The 20,773-nt window shown below is 34.8% G+C and overlaps 1 protein-coding gene across 3 annotated transcripts; it reads left to right on the plus strand.

The window, feature by feature from the left end:
* Positions 1-462: 462 nt before the first annotated feature.
* On the plus strand, positions 463-4,788 carry LOC18432207 (3-ketoacyl-CoA synthase 5). 3 transcript variants are annotated; one of them, XM_088854833.1, is made up of 3 exons: positions 463-1,576; positions 1,774-2,065; positions 4,374-4,788. In XM_088854833.1, exons 1-3 carry the CDS (start codon positions 854-856, stop codon positions 4,418-4,420), a joined length of 1,062 nt encoding a protein of 353 aa, XP_088710959.1. In that variant the 5' UTR covers positions 463-853; the 3' UTR covers positions 4,421-4,788. The 3 variants fall into 3 exon arrangements, with proteins under 3 accessions (XP_088710959.1, XP_020521585.1, XP_006842379.2); XM_020665926.2 differs by lacking the exon at positions 4,374-4,788 and adding an exon at positions 2,207-3,344; XM_006842316.4 differs by lacking the exon at positions 4,374-4,788 and having other exon boundaries at positions 1,774-3,344.
* The last annotated feature ends 15,985 nt before the right edge of the window (positions 4,789-20,773 follow it).

Raw genomic sequence — 20,773 nt, forward strand, 5'->3', positions numbered from 1 at the left:
GAAAAGCTAAAAAATAAAAAATAAAAAATAAAAAAAAATCAAAATTCAGCTTGATTGAGGGGTAATTTTGAAAAAAAAAAAAAAAAAACAAGAGAGTTGGCCGACCTTTTTTATAATTTCTGCCTATAAACGGAACATTTAATATTTCATTTAAAGTTTTAAAGTCCGTACATAAATCACTGTTTGCAAAAATAATTCCAGGCCACCTAAAAATGGGTATATATGTAATATATGAAAATCCGAATGTAACAAGTGAAACTTTTAAGTGATATTGTAGTAACGGTAAAAATTAAAATTCAAAATAGTTTTTTTTTTTTTAATATATTTTTCTACAGGTGCAAGACGATTAGAAGTACATGTTCTCCAAATTTGAACTAAATCGGACGAATTGGAAAATCTACATTATGAACTTTAAAGAATTGGATTTGATATTAAAAACTAGTATATAAATTATCATTTTTTTGACACAGTAAACCAACATTTCATTGAAAAAATGAAAATAGTCCACAGATGATATATAAAAACTACATATATTGAAATCCAAGCAAATAAATGAGGGGAGAGACAAAAGACAAAAGGTGAACGTGGTGGTTGTTCAACTTGTTCCCTCCTCCGACGCTAAGATTTAGTCTTTGATTCTCGCCTAATTTATTAAAAAGTCAGCAATAAAGGAGGGGGGTCGGTATGGTAGTCCCATCGAGGCGGATACAAGCCGCGGCCTTCATTTATACCCCCATCCGCTGTATTCATGACCCCAGCCTTCTCTAAAACTCTCCCCCTTTAAAACCTTTTTCCCCCTCTTATCAAAAAAGAATCACAAAAAAAAAACGAAAACCTGAGAGGGAAATCGGCCATGCGAGCCTCTCAAATCATGCCTAATTTCCAGAGCTCAGTTTGGCTCAAATATGTCAAACATAGTTTTCAGTACCTTGTAAACCACTTTCTCACTTTTCTCTTAGTCCCTATAATGGCAGCATCGGCTGTTGAGCTTTTACGCATGGGTCCGAAAGAGATCCTTCGTCTGTGCGACTCTCCCCACTTAGGCCTCGTCCATATACTCTGTTCGTCTCTCTTCATTGTTTTCATGGCCACTCTCTACTTCATCTCCAAGCCATACCCCATTTACTTGGTTGATTACACATGTTATAAGCCACCAGGCACTTACAGAGTACCACGCTCTTTCTTCCTAGAGCATCTTAAACTCTCGCCCTCCTTTGATCCAGAAAGTGTAAAATTTCAGTTTCGAATTCTGGAGCGCTCCGGTTTGGGGGAAAGGACCTGCGTGCCCCCCGCTCTCCACTACATAGCGCCAGACCCAACCATGGCTGATGCTCGAGCTGAGGCTGAGCTTGTTATCTTCTCTGCCATGGACGCATTATTTGAACGTACGGGGATCAAGCCTCAAGACGTTGATTTCTTGATAGTGAATTGCAGTATGTTTTCCCCTACTCCTTCGCTATCAGATATGGTGATCAACAAGTATAAGATGAGGAGCAACATCAAGAGCTTCAACCTATCTGGAATGGGATGCAGTCCCAGCCCCATCTCTGTCAATATAGCTCGTGATTTATTGCAGGCATGGTTCCTTCTAATATCCCAAGAATATGAACTTCTCTTTACTTAGGGTAGGTTAGTAAAGAAAAGAGTAATCGATAACTACACATACTTGGATTGTTCTTGAAACTCCTGCAACCTAAAAAGCAATTCGGACATCAGATAGAATTATTTTTTCTGCTCAAAATTCTTATCCCTGCCCTGATGGTGTTTATTCAGGTGCATGCAAATGCGTACGCAGTGGTGGTGAGCACGGAGATCGTCACCCCCAACTGGTACACCGGCAACCAGCGGTCCATGCTCCTCCCAAACTGTCTCTTCCGGATGGGAGCTGCCACCCTCCTGCTCTCGAACCGCCGCAGAGAAAGCCGCCGCGCAAAGTACCGTTTGATGCATGTTGTGCGCACCCACCGTGGCGCTGATGATCGTGCCTACCACTGTGTCTTCCAGGAGGAGGATGTCCAACGAAATGTCGGCATATCGCTCTCCAAAGATCTCATGGGAATTGCAGGTGAGGCCCTCAAATCGAATATCACGACTATGGGACCCCTCGTTTTGCCGGCTTCTGAACAACTCCTCTTCCTTCTCTCTCTATTTGCTCGAAAGATATTTAACCTGAAGTTGAAGCCTTATATTCCTGATTTTAAACAAGCTTTTGAGCATTTCTGCATACACGCGGGAGGGAGAGCGGTGATCGATGAACTGGAAAAGAATTTGCAGTTGTCTCCGGAGCACGTTGAGGCATCGAGGATGACACTTCATAGGTTTGGGAACACATCATCGAGTAGTTTGTGGTATGAGATGAATTACATTGAGGCTAAAGGGAGGATGAAAAAAGGTGATAGGAGTTGGCAAATTGGGTTCGGGAGTGGGTTCAAATGCAATAGTCTGGTTTGGAAGTGCAACCGAAGCATCAAAGCAGAGGCTGACGGGCCATGGGCGGATTGCATCGACCAATACCCCGTGCATACCGTGGAGGCTGTCAAGCTCCAACAGTGACATACGTATTAGAGCGAGCATGTTGGAGAATTAAAATTCACATGGTCGGCCCCAATAAATTGATAAAAAAAAAGCTAAAATATTGATGATGACGATTTGTTAAAGAAAGTATATATTATTAGAACGATAGTTGTAGGATGTGTTATGTATGCTTGTGAACCCCAAAAAAGTGACATCTATGCATATGCACATGTCTATATATACATATATTGAAATTGACGTGTTGTTTACATCCGCATTTACATATTCAACATTCCACTCGTCACAATAACAGTAAAGCATCATAGAAAATTTAAATTAACTTATATAATCCCAAATATTCTCAAATTGATCATCTCGACATCTAGATGCATGGACATGAAAAAAAATGGATTTCAAGTTTTGGAAATAGTGGTCTTCTAACGCATTTGTGGACCATCACTTTTCAAGATTTTCAAGATTTCATAGATATGCTCGATCTATACTATTTATGAAGCTTTAAATTTTATAATTAAAGATGAAAATATATTTTAAATCTATCATAAAGATTTCCAGTATTGAAGCCATATTTCTCGATACTATTTGAAGGTTTGTTTTACTTTGAATGTTTAGAGCCTTGGCTCTGTAAAAACCGCACCCTATAATAATATATAGCTCACATAATAGTATAAGCCCAATACTCCAGATTGAATCTGGGACGATCTGACGGGCGAGAATATTTTAATTTTAATTTTTTTTTAACAAATCCAAATCAATTGAAATTTTAAGTAAATATTTTTCTCATCAAGTCATACTTAATAAAATATAAAAAAAATAATCCGTAAAATTAAAAATGACCAAAATACAACCAAAACTTTATGGGGGTATTTTGGTCTTTTTTTCATATAAAATATTTTTTTAATATTTTTCAAATATTCACCTATTTTTTATCAACACATATCTAAAATTTCAAGTGATTCACATTTGTAAAAGAAAAATTAAAATTCAAACACTATCGGTTATCCGTGATCGTTAGATCGGCCCAGATTCAATCTGGGCCATTGAGCTCATGTTTTCTTGTGACCCCATTGGTTCACAGAAGTATTTTCCTATATATATATATATATATATATATATATATATATATATATATATATATATATATATATATATATATATATATATATATATATAGTTATAATATTTAAATATGGGTGTGGTATATACAGCATTGAGGCTCTAAATAATCAAATTAGAGCTACCATCAAATAGTGTCCAGAAATATAGTTTTAATACTAAAAATCTTTGTGATTGCCTTAAAATATATTTTCATATGAAATTTAAAGCTCAAAAAATAGTTTAGATTGAGCGAATTTATGAAAATTTGAAAATCTTAGAAATTGACAGTCCAAAAATACGTTACAAGATGTACTATTTTCAAAACTTGAAATCAATTTTTTTCTCATGTCAAGACAATCAATTTGAGGACATTTGGGCATCACAACCACCGCTTCTAGCAAAATTTTTGAGGTGGGCTCTAATTTAATTGTTTAGAGCCTCGGCCCTATATAAATTTTTTTCTCTAAATATTGCATGTTTAGATTTAATATATTTACAAAATATATTTAAATACCAAACAAGTTACCAACCATATGTAATTCATTACACAATGCTTTTTAAACGTGTGGTAAAAATAAAGTTTGCATAAGTTCTTCTTATAAATTGTTTGAATATGTAAATGTTTTTATGGGGAAATGTTTATGCAGCAACCAATTGTGCCCTTACTGCATTAGAGATGGATGTAGCCAAGCTGTGCACAAGAGAGGTTGTTGACTACATGTCTGATTGGCTAATGGACGCAGGTTGTTTGCACCACATAATAAGCAATCGCAAGAAGTTATTCTTATGATTGCAAATCTTGAGGGCTGGCGATCGTGCTACAATAGCAGTGGAAAACCGGGTGAATTCAGTTCAAATGTGGGTAATGTGCATAATATTAGGCCGAGCGACAGTGAACATGCTAACCTAGAGGATGCGAATCATATTCCAGATATGGAGATCAATTAGGTGTAGGTATTGCAAATCACTGGTATATGACAACATGTGATGTTTGGATCCGACGTTGTCAAAGTGTTTGAGAAAGTGAAGTTTGAGGGTGAATTGATCACACATATTAAAAGGAGGAGATGGATGTTGTTTGCAGGGACTGTTGCAATTCATGTAAAAGGGAACATAATTACAGATTATAGGGTTTTTGGGAACCCCTAGCTTGCGGAACTGAGAATCTCAAATAACGGTATCCCACCCAAGATTGTGTGCATGATTGACTAAATGCGAGGTGGATGAATAAACTTTTAAATTGAGTGCGAAAAATAAACTAAACATAAAAAATCACACCACAACAACACACGATTTACGTGGTGCACTCAATAGGGCTACATCTACGACCTCGGCAAGTCAAAATCCACTATCACAATGAAGAGTGCAGTTAGAGGCTACAAGAGATATACCTCTCTCTAAACATCGGTAAAAGACCTTCACCAATATTCTCTTTTAAACCCACTCTCCCAACCGAGCAATACCGTCGATCAATACCTTCTTTTTTACTGCAATACCGCAACTGGAAAGATAACCTCGAGAACAACCGAGAGATTTTCTTTCTCTAGAAGTAAAAGTTAACAAACTTAAAACTTATAGGAATACCACCTCTCTTTCAGAATATATGTCTCTCTTTCTTGGAGACTCATCACTTCTTTGGAGATTTATTCCCATAACCCCCAAAGGGGTGACCCTCAAAAGGATAAGTATTATGTTTTTCTTTATCTACTTTTATAGAGATCACTTGAGCTTCTTTTTTGCTCCCTAAAAAAACCATTCTCTTTTTACCATAATACCCTTAATCTTTTAATAAAAACATAAGTATGGTGATTTTGACTATCATCAAACCTAACATAAATAGTGCCACAAACAAATGTGAGGAGAACAATTATCACCCATGTCATTAGATGACGGAATTTCCAATAGCAATTCAGTTAGTTCATACAAAATGAGTGTATGGCAAGTTGTTGATACAGCAAGTGAGTCACAAGTTGCTTTTACATTAGAGGAATTGCAACCATCACAACAAAATGATCTCAAAGGGATTGGAGTCAAAAAAATGCAACCACAATGATTTTTATCGATTCGACTATAGCATCCGTAGTTTGGAGATGTAGCAAGTGCAAAAGAGTTGTCATTTGTACATTGTAGCTTATGCAGCCATTCCGATACTGCTGTGCAAATCTCATTAGATTAGCACTAGCTGTGCAGACTGTTGTGCATATCTCATTAGATTTAATAGAATTAGATAAGTGTATTGAGTTAGAATATCAATACAAATAGGAGACAATTAGTTCTAGTTGTTGGTGGTTGCCTATTTATACAGGTTAAGGCAACATTACAAAGAAGCCAATGGGATTAAGAGATTTTCTAAGAGAGAGAGAGAGAGTTCCATCCAAGGCATTGACAGGCATTAGTGTGAGATAAAGGTGAGAACAACAGAGAGAGAGAGAGTCATTGTTGTGCGTGGAAGCTCTAAACCTGACCGGTTGATTTTTTGGTGAATAAAATAAGAAAAAAAAAAAAAATCAATAAAAAAACAAGCAACAAGAAACAAAAATAAAACAGGAAAGAAAAAACATGAAAAGAACACCAAGATTTACGCGATTCGTCACCGATGGGACTACATTCATGGGCGAAGACAATTGATGTTTTCTACTAAATCAAATAAAAAAAATTAAAAGGCAACTTACTTGAGAGAACCAGATTCTCAATCTCCCGTAAATCCTTCTTCTCTACAATTTTCCCTCTCTAAAAACCTCAAAAGGTCTTTCTCTAATTTTTTAAAACTTTATCTATTTATAATATATCCCAATTAGAGAGAAAAATATATTAAAGAGTACCCCATGTGATGGCCCCTGCTTTTTCCCATAAGCTTTCTCTCTTTACAAAAGTAACTTTATATATAGAGAATAAAGCCTTCCAAAAGTGGTACGTGAGGCTCTCTCAGTTTTCCTAACTTTATCAACAAAGTAAATTTATCCTTATTTACTTGTAGACCCAAAGCCCCATCGTAATCTAAGTAGAACTTATTCATAAACTTAAATTCTAAGTAATAGGCTTGATCTAAAAAATAAGATACCCAAATTAAAAAGAAACCAATCCCATAAAATAAGGATAAAAAATTCAAGAATATTATCAACAAATCTCCACCTTGGCTTAAATTTCAAAAGAGATTCTCATTGACCGTCTTCTCCACACGTGCCCTCATAGACGCTTACTTTGACAACACCTTAGTCAAATCCAAGCATAGCTTGGACTTCCGTAATGAAATTGTTAACATATCTGTAGTGTTCTTCTTGGTATGAATCTTCAACAACAAGATATCACCTTCAGCTATGATCTCACGGATAAAATGGTATTTAACATCAATATGTTTTGTCTTTGCATGATGTACCTGGTTCTTGGCCAAATGTATTACACTCTAACTATCACAATAAATAATAGTCTCGTCCTGTAGTAAGCCCAATCGCTTACAAGCCCTATAAGCCAAATAACTTCTTTCATTGCCTCGGTAATAGCCATGTATTCTACTTTAGTCATAGACAAGGCAACTACGGTTTATAGCATCGACCTCCAACTTATCAGAGTTCCTGCAAGTGTAAACATATAACACATAATAGATCTTTTACAATCCAAATCACATGCAAAATCAGAATCGACATAACCAATAACCTTATCACCAAACATGTTATCTCTATCAAACATCAAACCCACATGTAATGTCGCCTTAAGTAATGCAAAATCTATTTTACTGCATGTCAATGCTCTTTTTCTGGATTAGCCATATACTTGCTAACAACAATAATGGTATGAGAAATATCTGGTCGAGTGCAAACCATTACATACATGATGCTTCCAATTACTCTCACATAGAGAACACGTGATATGTATTCCTTCTCAGCATTTGAACTTGGAGATAATGCTATTGACAATCTGAAATGTGTAGTAAGAGGAGTACCCACGCCCAAAATTTTATTTGCTGAACCTAAATCCTTCATCTCAAAATCTCTGACAAGCAGAGTCTTCAATTTATTAATTTATAAAGAATTCTTCATAGTAATAAGTATATCATCTATATAGAGTAATAAATAGATGAATGAACCATCAATAAATTTCTTAAAATAGACACTATTGTCATACTTACTTCTGGCATACCTATGTCCAATCATGAATGTATCACAGTGCTTATACCGCTGCTTAGGAGACAACTTTAGTCCGTATAATGACTTCTTCAGCTTGCAGACATGGTCTTCCTTGCCTTTAACAACAAGCCCTTTTGGCTGAGTCATGTAGATATGTTATTCTAAATCTCCATGCAGGACTGTGGTCTTGACATCAAGCTGCTCTAACTCCAAATCAAACAATGCAACCATAGCTAGTAATACACAAATAGAAGTGTGTTCCACAACTGAAAAGAAAATCTCATTATATTTAATACCTTTTTTTTCTGCACATAGCCTTTTACAATCAAATATGCCTTAAATCGATTATCACCAGTCTCAGGTGACTAATCTTTCTTCTTATAAACCCATTTACAACCAATGGCCCTCTTGCCTTAAAGAAACTTCATGATGTCCTAAGTATGATTCTTCTGAAGAGATTATATTTCTTCTTCCATGACTTCACTCCACCTGTTGCTGTCACTATCTTGTGTAGCTTTCTTAAAAGTTGATGGCTCTTAGCTTGTGGTATCCAATGTATAAGTCACCATGTCCTCAAAACCTTACCGTACCACTGGCTTTTTTATTCTATTTCCCTTTCCAAGATGAGGCTCTTCCTAAAGTGGAGTAGGCTCAAAGATCTCCTCATGGTCAGCATCTTCCTCCACTCTCTCACAGGAAATTTTTTACACATATTTTTTAGTATTTTCTGGAGTTTGTCAACTCCTCATCAGCTACATCATTACTGTTGCAATTTTCTTTTTCTGCGCCATTTTGAATGTGTTTAAACATTGCAAACTCATCAAATTTAACATCACAACTGACAATAAACTTAGGTAACTTAGGATTTGAGCACCACATTCTATAGCCTTTAACCCTATCCACATAAGCAAGGAAAATACACTTCTTTGATTTTAAACTCAACTTATCATCCTTCACATGAATATAAGCATGACAATAAAAAATTCTTAAATGAGAATAAGAAACAGGTTTACCGGATCATACCTCTTGTAGTGTTTTGTAATCGATTGTTGTAGATGGTGACCTGTTGACAAGGTCACACGTCGTATGCCAAAAAGTCCTCTGACAAACCAGCATTGCTCAACACGCTGTTGGCATTCTCTAGATATGTCATGTTCATGCGCTCAGCAACTCCATTATATTGTGACGTCTTCGAAATAGTAAAGTAGCGAACAATTTATTCGCTCTTACAAAAATTCACAAACTTTGCTAAAGTGTACTATCCACCATTATCAGTCCTCAAACACTTGACTTTCTTTCCAATCTATCTTTCGACTATAACCTTTTGAGACAACCGATGCATGGTCCTATAGATCTGAATGAATATAGTCAAGAATGTCTTTTTTAGTATGTTCTGACATGTGAAACTATAACCTACACTGCTTACCATAGACACAATACTAATAGAAGTCCAACTTGTACTTCTTCACGCTATTGATCAATTGACGTTTACTAAGTTCCACCAAAGCTCTCATTCCCATGTGGCCCAATCGCATATGTCACAACCGAGTCAAGTCAGAATCACCATCTTCAGATACAGAAATTGTTGCTCTATCTGTGATAGTATTCCCAAGTAGCACATATAAATTTAGTTTGATCTTCTTGCCTATCATCACCACTAGAGAACCCATAAGAACTTTCAAAATTACATCTTCTTTAACAAATTTGCAGCCATTAGAACCTAAGGCACCCAAAGAGATAAAATTCTTCTTTAGATCTGGAACATGTTTAACATCAGTCAAAGTTCTCACAACTCTATCATACAGCTTGATAGTAATTGTCCCAACACCAATGGTTTTGCAAGCTACATCATTTCCCATCAAAACTGATCTACCATCAATGTTCTTGTATATGGTGAACCAAATCATTAAAGAGAAGTGTCGAAATCACATCCTCCATCTCTATGGTATTTTTTCCATATCGTAATGTTGTGACTAGATGCTCAAACGAATGAGGGAGTGAGGATAACAAAATTATAGCCTTATCCTCATCATCCATTTTAATACCAATATTCAATAATTCACAAATAATCTTATTAAAATAATTGAGTTGTTCATGGATATATGTACCTTCTTCCATCCGCATAGTGTAAAATTTTGCTTAAAAAATAGTCGATTTATGAGGGACTTCGTCATATGCAAACTCTCAAGTTTTGACTAAAGATTTATTGTCGAATCCTCATTGGCGATATTAAATAGCACTTCACTCAATAAGCACAATCAAATAGTGCTCTTAGCCCTCAGATCTAAGTCTTCCTAGTCCTCATCAGACATGGATTCCGATTCTTCGACTTTCCTTTCAAGGCTTTTATGCAAACCTTGTTATGCTAGCAAATCTTGCCAAATTACAAAATTATTTTTGCCATCAAATTTCTCCACTTGGAACTTTCCAGTCAAAATCTTTACCACCATATCGACAACCCCAAAGCGAGCTCTGATACCACTTGTTGTGAGCTTAAGCTCTAAACCCGACAGGTTAAGTTTTTGGAAAATAAAGTAAGAGAAAAAAAAATAGACAAAAAACAAGCAACAGGCAATAAAAATAAAGCAAAAAAATAAAAAAAACAAAAAAAGAACACCAGGATTTACGTGATTCGTCACAGATGACTCCATTCACAGGCGAGACAATCAATGTTTTCCATTAAAAAAAATTATAAGGCAACTTACTTAAGAGAAACAGAGACTCAATCTACCACATAGCCTTCTTCTCTACAATTCTTTCTCTCTAAAAAACCTCAAAAGGTTTTTCTCTAATTTTTTGAAATTTTCTCTCTACAATATATCCCAATATAGAGAGAAAAATAAACCAAAGAGTACCCCACGTGATAACTCCTACCTTTTCCCATAAACTTTCTCTCTCAACTCCACCATGGCCAATTCACCAGGGTATTATCTTTCCTTCTTCAGAGCACCAATTTGAGTTATTAAGAAGCTAGAAAGACTTATGAGGAACTTCATGTAGAGTGGCTCAAAGGAACAACGTAAGTATAATTTGGTTAGGTGGGAGAAGGTTTGTTGATCTAAATGTGAAGGGGGATTAGGAACCAGGAAGTTGGTACATTTTAATGATGCCCTTCTCACAAAATGGTGGTGGAGAGTTTGTTCAGAGTCATGACTTCAATGGAAAGACATAGTAATAGCTAAATATGGAACTGATGACCCTGGACAGTTTCCCAAGAGACTACCAAGTGGAAAAACAGCTTCGAGTATCTAGAAAGGTATTGATTCAGTACGAGAGTTATTTTTATTTATACTAGGAAGAAGGTGGGAAATGGTTGCACCACAAAATTCTGGTAGATAAAACAGTTAGGGAATTTTCCCTTGAAAATGAGCTTTCCAGAGGTATACAATTTGGCAGTGAGTAAACAAGCAACAATTTCTAACCTGGTTGAAGGAGCAGGCCAAGTCTGCTCGTGGAACATTATCTTGGCGAATACATGGATGGATGCTAATACTGAATAATAATTTGTGACTCTACTTGAAAAGGTTCACAGTTTGTATTTTATCCAAGAAGGAGGCTACATTTGGGAACTCACCACAGATGGAACATTTTCTATCAAATCACTCTATGCAAAACTTAGTAACGACAGAGTATTTAATCTGGCAAATAAAAACACCAAAGTTTGGTCCTTCAAGATCCCTCTTGGAGTACGAAATTTCTTATGACGCTTGGAGCAGGAAAAGGTATTAACTAGGGACTGAAGAAGAAGGGGAAAATTTTGGTTAATGTTTTCCTTTTTTGCAACATAGACGAAGAGGACTGCAATCATTTTTTCCTTTACTGTCTTTTGTTGCATCTTTCTGGAGTTGGGCTGCTAATATCTCTAACTAGAGGTGGATCATGTCTAAAAAGATCCCCGGTTTCTTCCATTTGATCTGCCAACCCCCTTTCCCTGAGATGGTTATACAACTGTGGAGAATTCTTGTGTCATCCTATGGTTTATTTGAAAGGAAAGGAACGCAAGAATCTTTGAAGGGGTGCCCAAAGATATCTACTACATTAGAGATCAGATCATGCAATGGACTTTGCAGTGGGCACACTCTCTACTAAAACTGAGGTGTTATACAAAAGAGATTTTCCAGTCTCGATGTTTAGAAATGCTTCTATATAGACCAAAAAATGAACTTAAATAAGATCTCTAATCCCCCCCCCCCCCCCCCCCCCCCCCCCTCCCCTTATTGAATGGTTCAAACTTAATTTTGATGGCAGTGTCAGACCGCAGGACAAGGAAGGTAGTGTTGGGGGTATTCTTCGCCATCATCTCAGCAAATATATCTTTATCTATAATAGTTCTTTGGTGTTTTGTGAAATAAATGAAGCTGAACTTCAAGCGATCAGGAAAAGGGTGATTAGGCCACGTAATGAACACAGCCACATTATCATTGAGGGTGACTCATCTAATGCAGTAAACTGGTGTAGAAATCATTTATCCTCTCCATGGAGACTCACCTTGATTATGGATGACATTCAACTGGCTCTATCAGGTAAAGAAGTTGTCTTCTACCATGTTAATCTTGAGAAAAATGGTGTAGTTGATACTTTAGCTCGCTCTTCTTCTTGATCCTCTCTTTCTCTCTCCCTTTCTCCTTCCCCGCTGTTCTTCCCTCCCTCCCCCCCCCAACCCCCCACGATCGCCCTGGACAGTTTCCCAAGAGACTACCAACTAGAAAAACAGCTTCGACTATCTAGAAAGGCATTGATTCAGTAAGAGAGTTATTTTTTACTTATACTAGGAAGAAGGTAGGAAATGGTTGCACCACAAATTCTGACAGATGAAATGGTTAGGGAATTTTCCTTTGAAAATGACCTTTCCAGAGCTATACAATTTAGCAGTGAGTAAACAAGCAACAATTTCTAACCTGGTTGAAGGAGCAGGCCTTATCTGCTCATGGAACATTATACTGACGAATAGAAGGATGGATGTTAATACTGAATAACAATTTATGACTCTATTTGAAAAGGTTTACCGTTTGGTCTGTCATCCAAGAAGGAGGGATGGCTATATTTGGGAACTCACCACAGATGGAACATTTTATGTCAAATCACTCTATGTGGAACTTAGTAACGACAGACTATTTAATCCAGCAAATATACACACCAAAGTTTGGTCCTTCAAGATCCCTCTTAGAATAAGAGCTTTCTTATGGCTCTTGGAGCAGAAAAAGGTGTTAACGAGGGACCAACTGAGGAAGAAGGAGAAATTTTTTGTTAATGTTTTCATATTCTATAAGATAGACGAAGAGGACTGCAACCATCTTTTCCTTCACTGCCTTTTGTTGCATCTTTCTAGAATTGGGCTGCTGATATCTCTAACTGGAGGGTGGATCATGCCTGAAAAGTTCCCTGATTTCTTCCATTTGATCTGCCAACCCCCTTTCCCTGAGATGGTTATACAACTGTTTAGAATTCTGGTGTCGGCCATCCTATGGTTTATTTAAAAGGAAAGGAAAGCAAGAATCTTTGAAGGGGTGTCTAGAGACATCTACTACGTTAGAGATCAGATCATGTGATGGACTTTACAGTGGGCACACTCTCTACTGAAACTGAGGTGATATACGAAAGAGATTTTTCAGTATCGATTTTTAGAAATGCTTCTATATAGACCAAAAAATGAACTTAAATAAGATCTCTGGTCCCTTCCCCCTATTGGATGGTTCAAACTTAATTTTGATGGCAGTGTCAGACCGCAGGACAAGGAAGTTAGCGTTGGGGGTATTCTTCACCATCATCTCAGCAAAGATATCTTTATCTACAATAGTTCTTTGGTGTTTTGTAAAATAAATGAAGCTGAATTTCAAGCAATCAGGGAAGGAGTGATCAGGCTACGCAATGAACACAGCCACATTATCGTTGAGGGTGACTCATCTAATACAGTAAACTGGTGTAGACATCATTTATCCTCTCCATGGAGACTAACCTCGATTATAGATGAAATTCAGCTGGCTCTATCAAGTAAAGAGGCTGTCTTCTGCCATGTTAATCATGACAAAAATGGCGTAGCAGATGCTTTAGCTCGCTCTCCTTCTTGATCTTCTCTTTTTCTTTCCCTCTCTTCCTCCTCCTTGTTCCACCCACCAAACCTTCTCCCCCCCCTCCTACCCCTCTCTCTCCCCTACTCTATTACTTGCTTCAATTATATTTTTATGTTTATTAATGAAAGTCTAGTTAACGCTCAAAAGAAGAAAAAAAAAAATTCCCTCTTTATAAAAGTCACTTTATATAGAGATAATAAAACCTTCAAAAGTGGTACGTAAAGCTCTCTCATTTTTCCTAACTTTATCAACGAAGTAACTTTGTCCTTATCTACTTGTAGACTCAAATCCCCATCCTAATCCTAAATAATAGGCTATATATAAAATGTTAGAGACCCAAATTAAAAGGAAACCAATCCCATAAAATAAGGATCTAGAATTCAAGTCAATTATCAACAGTCACATTTTTTGAGAGAAGTGAAATAGATAGAGACGTTGTAAAAAGTTATGTCTTTGGTTCATTTTCTGAGGGGAGGTCCGTGTGTTTTGTACACTGTTTATTTATGTTAATGAGTAGAGCAAGTAGTTTCTCTCTCTCGATTTTTGGTGAAACTTTGGTTTTTGTTGTGTGCGTAACTTTGTTTATTGGAACCGGTTTTTATGCGGTCAAGCCCGCATATGCAGAAATGCGGGCCTCTTTATAAATCTATTTTTGAGATGGATTATAAGATTTAATTTTTAAGGACATGTAACCTTTAACATGGAGTTAATTCTAGTAAGAAATCATTTGGACCATTAGTTTGCATTGTTTGTAGATGGAACACCTACTTGCATCCATCTTTAAGATGAATGCTTTACACTTTTTGGACCATATATGTAGAAGTGTGGTCCAGCCCGCATGAATAAATTCTCCTTTTTTATTTGTTTCTAATTATGAATAGATACTTGTTGTGCACATGCTTTTCTATTGTGAAGCTAATGAAGTGACAAATTATTTGGCTAAAGAAGGGGCTTTTGGAATATCACTCTCAATCTCTCGGATCTCGTGTTGACAATGTCCCTCACTGATTTTTGTATTCGTTGTGTTTTCCCAAGTGCACTTTTTTTTTGACAAGGTTTCATAAGAACAGAACTTGATACACAGTGCTATGAAAACGTAGTTGCTACCAACTTGACCCAAGCTCGATTCCTATGTGCTCTTTTTTTTTATAATAGTTATGATTTTTTGGCTCTGGAATCATAAAACGGAAAGCATCAACTAATCCACAATAAGTCCCTTTCTAGTATCTCCTTGACAACATCCTTTTTTGTGAAATAAATGGCAAATGAATGCAATTTGACTTGTTCTATTGGAAAATGGAATAGAGGATACATGGATAATGCCTTAATTATTGCTATGCATATAAAAATGAACATGTACTTCAGTGGCACCTGCAGTCGCTATAATGATGCAATCAAATTATTGTTTTGGATTATCTGGAGCAATTACATCGTGATGGAAACAATATTTTTTTTTGTTCTCTCTAAAACATAGTTGTATTTGCCCGCTGTTGGTTGCCAGTAATTCTCAGTTGCATCATATTGCCAAACCGGTATAAAAGATAGTATCCTTCCACATGGGAAATAATGATACCTCAGAATCTGGGAGCTGCCTTCTATTTATTAGGTCCCTCCTGAAGATCACAGCTGGTTCAACATATGAAAGAGGTGGTTGAGTAAATATCAAATTAGTTTACTTGTCAGCCTCTTTTTTCATTACAATAGTACGAAATTTTGTTAATGCTTTTTCAATAATATTACAATGCCATAAAAACTTAAATCATATATTCAAAAACAACAATGATATCCAAAATGGCTCCCCATTTTGCCAAATCATTAGCTTCCCTATAGACATGGTTAAAGGATACTATCCAAGAATTTGTAATTTCTATGACGTACATCCACTAAGATCTAAGCTGTCAAGGAGGTTTTGACACCTTGTTATATCAATTAATCACATTTAGAAAGTCCCCCTCAAGAATAAAATAATCTCCAATCCACCTCTCCCTTAATAGTTTCACATGTTGCAATAATGCCATTGTTTCAACATGGTTAGTAGTCACATACCCACATAGTCCAGCAAAGCAAAAAACAATCTCCCCAAACTATCTCTGTAAACCCCATCACACCAGCCATTCAAGGATTGCTCAACGAAGAGCCATCAAAATTCAATTTAAAACAACCTCTCATAAGTAGATTCTATATAAATCTTGGTCTAACCTTAATGACTTTAAAGGTCTTAAGATTGGCCAAATTCAACTTAATATCTATCGCTCCTCTACCTTCCTTAGTACTGTTAAACCTGCTCCACACATCAAAAATTTTTATTTCACCTCTTGTAACTCCAAAGGAACCCTTGCAAAACATCTCCTATTTCATTCAAGCCACAATTTCCATATAATAGCAGCACAAAAAATACCCCAAATAATACAACCCACACTTGGTATCAATGTAATTTTGAGTTGATCGACAATATCCTTATGAGAATTGGGGGTTCATATATTTCTCTCAGTGGTTGTGGGTGGTTATGGGTTAAGGATTTATGGTGGGACTTATCTTATGGTGGGTAGTTATCTTCTAGTCTCCCTCTCTCTCCTTAGGTGGGTAGTCATTAAAATGGGAAGTCATGTGTTGTAGTTGGTGGTTACCCGGTCATGTAGGTAGTTTGTGGGTGGTTTTTTAAATTGTTGTAAGACATTTAAAAAGTCATAATGTATTAAAATGATTTGTTCCCCTTTTTGAGTACAAAATTCTCTCTCTAAGCTTTTGCTTAAAAACTTTGTTAGAAAAAGAGTATTAGTTGCAACAAGTACACTTGAGGTAATTTAGAAGGACTCTTATGGCATGTGGGTCATAGCATCCTCATTCTAATATTTATCTTTTTAAACTTATTATGTTTATTTATTATCCTTCCTTGTATTTTTATAATTTTGAGAGTACTTTTGCAATGTAGCAATAGCTATGGATTTTTTTTTAAAAATCCAACATTTATTATATCAGAGTTTCTAAAAATTCCAACAAGTGGTATAAGCCAATGGTTTGATTGTTCTTGGAATATTTAAAAAATAAATTTTGGAAGTCAAATGGGTATTTTTGAAAAGAAAATATTTGGTTATTGATAAAAAAGATGCTAAGTGATTTGCAATTAAAAAAAAAAAAAGGAAAAGAAAAGTTCTTGAATGTGATATTCTTAGAAAAGAAGAAGGATATTTAAAGTAAAGGGGAAAAGAAAAAGGGCGTCGTTCTTGATATCGGTGTTTTGCAAAAGTTTTCAAAATTAGTTTTTTAAAAAATATATAAAAGGGGGACATAAGTGGCCCTCATGGGAAATCCATTCCTAATATAGGTATAGCAAAAATAATTTTTGAGAAAGAAAAATGATTGTTGTCCTAATATGTCATACCACGAAAGGCATGAAGATGCCACATAAAGATAGAAAAATATTTTTTCAAAAAGAACTTTAGTCCTAATATTCTCTATCATGAAAAGGAATGAGAGTGCCTAATGGACACATATACAAATATTTTTTGAAAAGGACAATTGTGCTATAGTGTTAAAAAAAAAATATTAAAAAGAAAAGAAGAGAGAGAGAGAGAGAGAGAAATGTTTTATAAAATTAAAAAAATGGATTGTCTATAAAGAAACTATTTATCTTTTGTACATGAAGGTCACATTCATTTGTCCCTTAAATTTTAAAATTGGTGGTTGTAAGAGTGTCACTAAATAAACATAAAGTTCCAAAAAAAAAAAATTATCGGACTTCGAGACTCACTGCAAGCCATCCAATTTAATATGTAATGAGGGGAATAATTATGACTTCCATGTAATATAAATGGACTCCGTAGACAACCCCTAAAAAAAATTAAGAAAAACTTATTGTTATAATTTTTTTGTAGAAAATACATCATAAATACATGGCAAATTCTACTCCAAAAAGCATCCTACATGAATTTTGTTAAATGCAAAAGATTGAAAAACTAATTCACAAAATTATCAAAGAGAGACTCGATCATAGTCCTATTTTTTGTCTAACGTAAAAGTCGGATGCAATGAATTTTCAGGATTCTCTGTGGGCATGAGAAAAGAAGCCGAACAAAATGCAGCTTACTTTATCATATCGCAATTGGCGAAAACAAAAGAAATTATTAAAATTAAAGATAACAAAGAAGAAAATATGAAGATTGCAAGAGAAAAAGAAATTTATCAAATGAATAATCACAGTGAAATTCTGGAAGCCCTACTGTGTACACTATAGAAAGAAAATGAGGAAATTTATTATATCATTGAAAATATTGCATGGAAAATTCCACAAAAAAAAAAAATTGCATCAAGTAAGAGTGTTGAAATAGGATGCAAAAATGTAGAAATTGGGGTATCCATATATTTCTCTCTTTCTCTTGCTTGAAGTGGTGGTGGGTATTTATGGGTTAAGGATTTATGATGGGTATAGTAGGCAGCTCCAGTATCCGTCTCTTTGTTATAAAAATAAGAAGTGAGGTGTTGTAGTTGGTGGTTACCTTGTAGGTAGTAGGTAGTTTATCGGTGGTTTTTGACTTTGAAGTTATCTCTCTAAGTTTTTGGTGATTTACAACATTCTCAAACAAAAAGTGTTCGGTGCAGTAATTATATTTGAAGTAATTTACTAAGACTCCTACGGATGTGGGTCAGAGCATCGTCACTCTAATATTTCTTTCTCTAAATTTTATTAAGTTTATTTATAATCTTTTCTTGAATTTTTTTATAAATTTAAGCGTAACTTTAGAAGAAAATAGTTTATATAGAGTTGAGGCTATAAACAATCAAATTAAAACCCATCTCAAAAATTTCATTAGAAGAGGCTGTTTTGATGCCCAGATATCCTCGATTTGATCATCTTGACATCAAGATGTATGGACATGAGAAAAAAAAAAATTTTCAATTTTTAAAAATAGTGCATCTTGTAATGCATTTTTGGATGGTCAATTTTTAAGCTTTCATAGATCCGTTCGATCTTCACTATTTTTAAAACTTTAAATTTTATAACAAAAGATGAAAATATATTTTAAAGCTATCACAAAGATTTCCAAAAACTACATTTCTTGACATTATTTGAAAGTACACTGTACTTTAACTGTTTAGAGCATTATACAAACTGCACTTTTTTTTTTTTTTTTGTTAAAATGTGCAGTAGCTATGCATTTTTCAAACATTCCAACATTTATGGTATCAGAGTTTCTGAAAATTCCAACACCTTTAATGATTTCTTCTTAAGGACACTGTGGGAGAATGTAATTTCTTATGCTGAACTGGCGACATGGTCGATGTGAGTGAGCTGCATACGAGAGAACCTACATAAGTGTTTCATGGAACTTACCAAACCATAGGTGTTTAATGGTACTCAGGCAAGAGGAAATGTCACTTTTCTCTCACTAACGGACATTTGTAGCCAATCTTTTCAAAACATCAAACTCTGATTTTTTTAATAAAAGATCTTTAAAAATCTAAATTTTCGTGGAATTGATATAAATTCGTATTTTATCTTTTTTTAAAAAAAAATAACTTATTCATGATAACTTTATATCTTCATCAACTTAAAGGTGCAATTAGCGTACCGATCCATCCCTCTAGCTGTAGAGGTAAGGTGCACCACCACATTTTATCATGGTATATAAATTTGATGTAAAATGTTCTTAGAATTATCTCAAAATCTATTTTTATATCTAATTATAAAATTTAAAATTTAAAAAATGGTTAAAATCCAGTAGATCTATAAACATATGAAAATCTTGAAATGAACGGTGTAGATAATATGTTTGTAAAATGCATCATTTATGAGACTTAAAATCTTTTTATTTTTCACGGTCATACATCTCGATGTCGAATGATCACTCAAAGGGTTTTTTAAGATTAATACTACCTTTTCCGATAGATTTTTGAGGTGCATCTGTAGTTCTACATTATAAGGTTGCATCCTTATATAAATTTTTTCCTTAACTTAATATTATTGAATTTTGGTTTAAAGATAAATACATTAACAGCATGAGTATATTAAAAATCTTAGTTTAACAAAAAATTTCATCAAATATTTCGCCAATAAATTCCTTTAAAAAAAGTGTACGAAAATAATACAAGCAGTATATTCCCCCCTAAAAAGTAATCAAACCAATCGTATATCTCAAAATAATAAGTAGAATTAGAAGAAGAGTAACCCAATGAAAAATCTTTTTTTTTTTTTTTTTCAATTTTTTTATTTAAACGCGTAGCGTCCTTATAAAGAGCAAGAGAGGGATTTAATGATTCTAATGATGATTTAGGTAGCTAGAAATTCAATGCGGGATTCGAATTTGGTTAAGTGTTTTGTTATTTTTTTTATGCATTGAGAAGTTTGATTAATTTTATTCTTATTATTATATATTTATTTGGTGTATACAATATATCATTTTAGATAGACCTCTATTTTACATATTTGGGTCTTTTTGTTTTCTTTTAATTAACTGCAATCCTCTATTGAGGGCGTTTTTTGTTTTTTTTTTTTTGAAAAATAATTCTATACCTTGGTTCATAGTTCTTGTTATTTGATAATTAATTCTTGTATTTAGTATTATTGTTGTTGTTGTTTCATTATATGCTCCCAATAAATCTATGATATGTTTTGTGTTGGGACAACAAAATGAACATTGCTGCTGGATTTATTAAAAGTTTCAATAAAAATTGTCAAGTATATGATTGTATACAATGAGACCATTTTACCTTTTGTATAGGGAGGTCACATTACTTACAACCATTTGATGTGAAATCTTATAGGTTGGGTGTGTCACAAAGTTCGAAAAAGTTTCTTTTGAACTTTAAGCTTGGTCATTGAAATATATGCAGCCACCCAATTTTACATCCAATGGTCAAGATTAATTATGCCTGCCTTATACCAAAGGTAAATGGTCTCATTATATATTTTCTCATACTTTAATGATACTAGTAAGGTTATACAATTAT

The sequence above is a fragment of the Amborella trichopoda genome, chromosome 13, assembly GCF_054954075.1.
Source record: "Amborella trichopoda isolate Santa Cruz 75 chromosome 13, AtrichopodaSantaCruz75HAP2 v2.0, whole genome shotgun sequence".
NCBI classification, from domain to species: domain Eukaryota; kingdom Viridiplantae; phylum Streptophyta; class Magnoliopsida; order Amborellales; family Amborellaceae; genus Amborella; species Amborella trichopoda.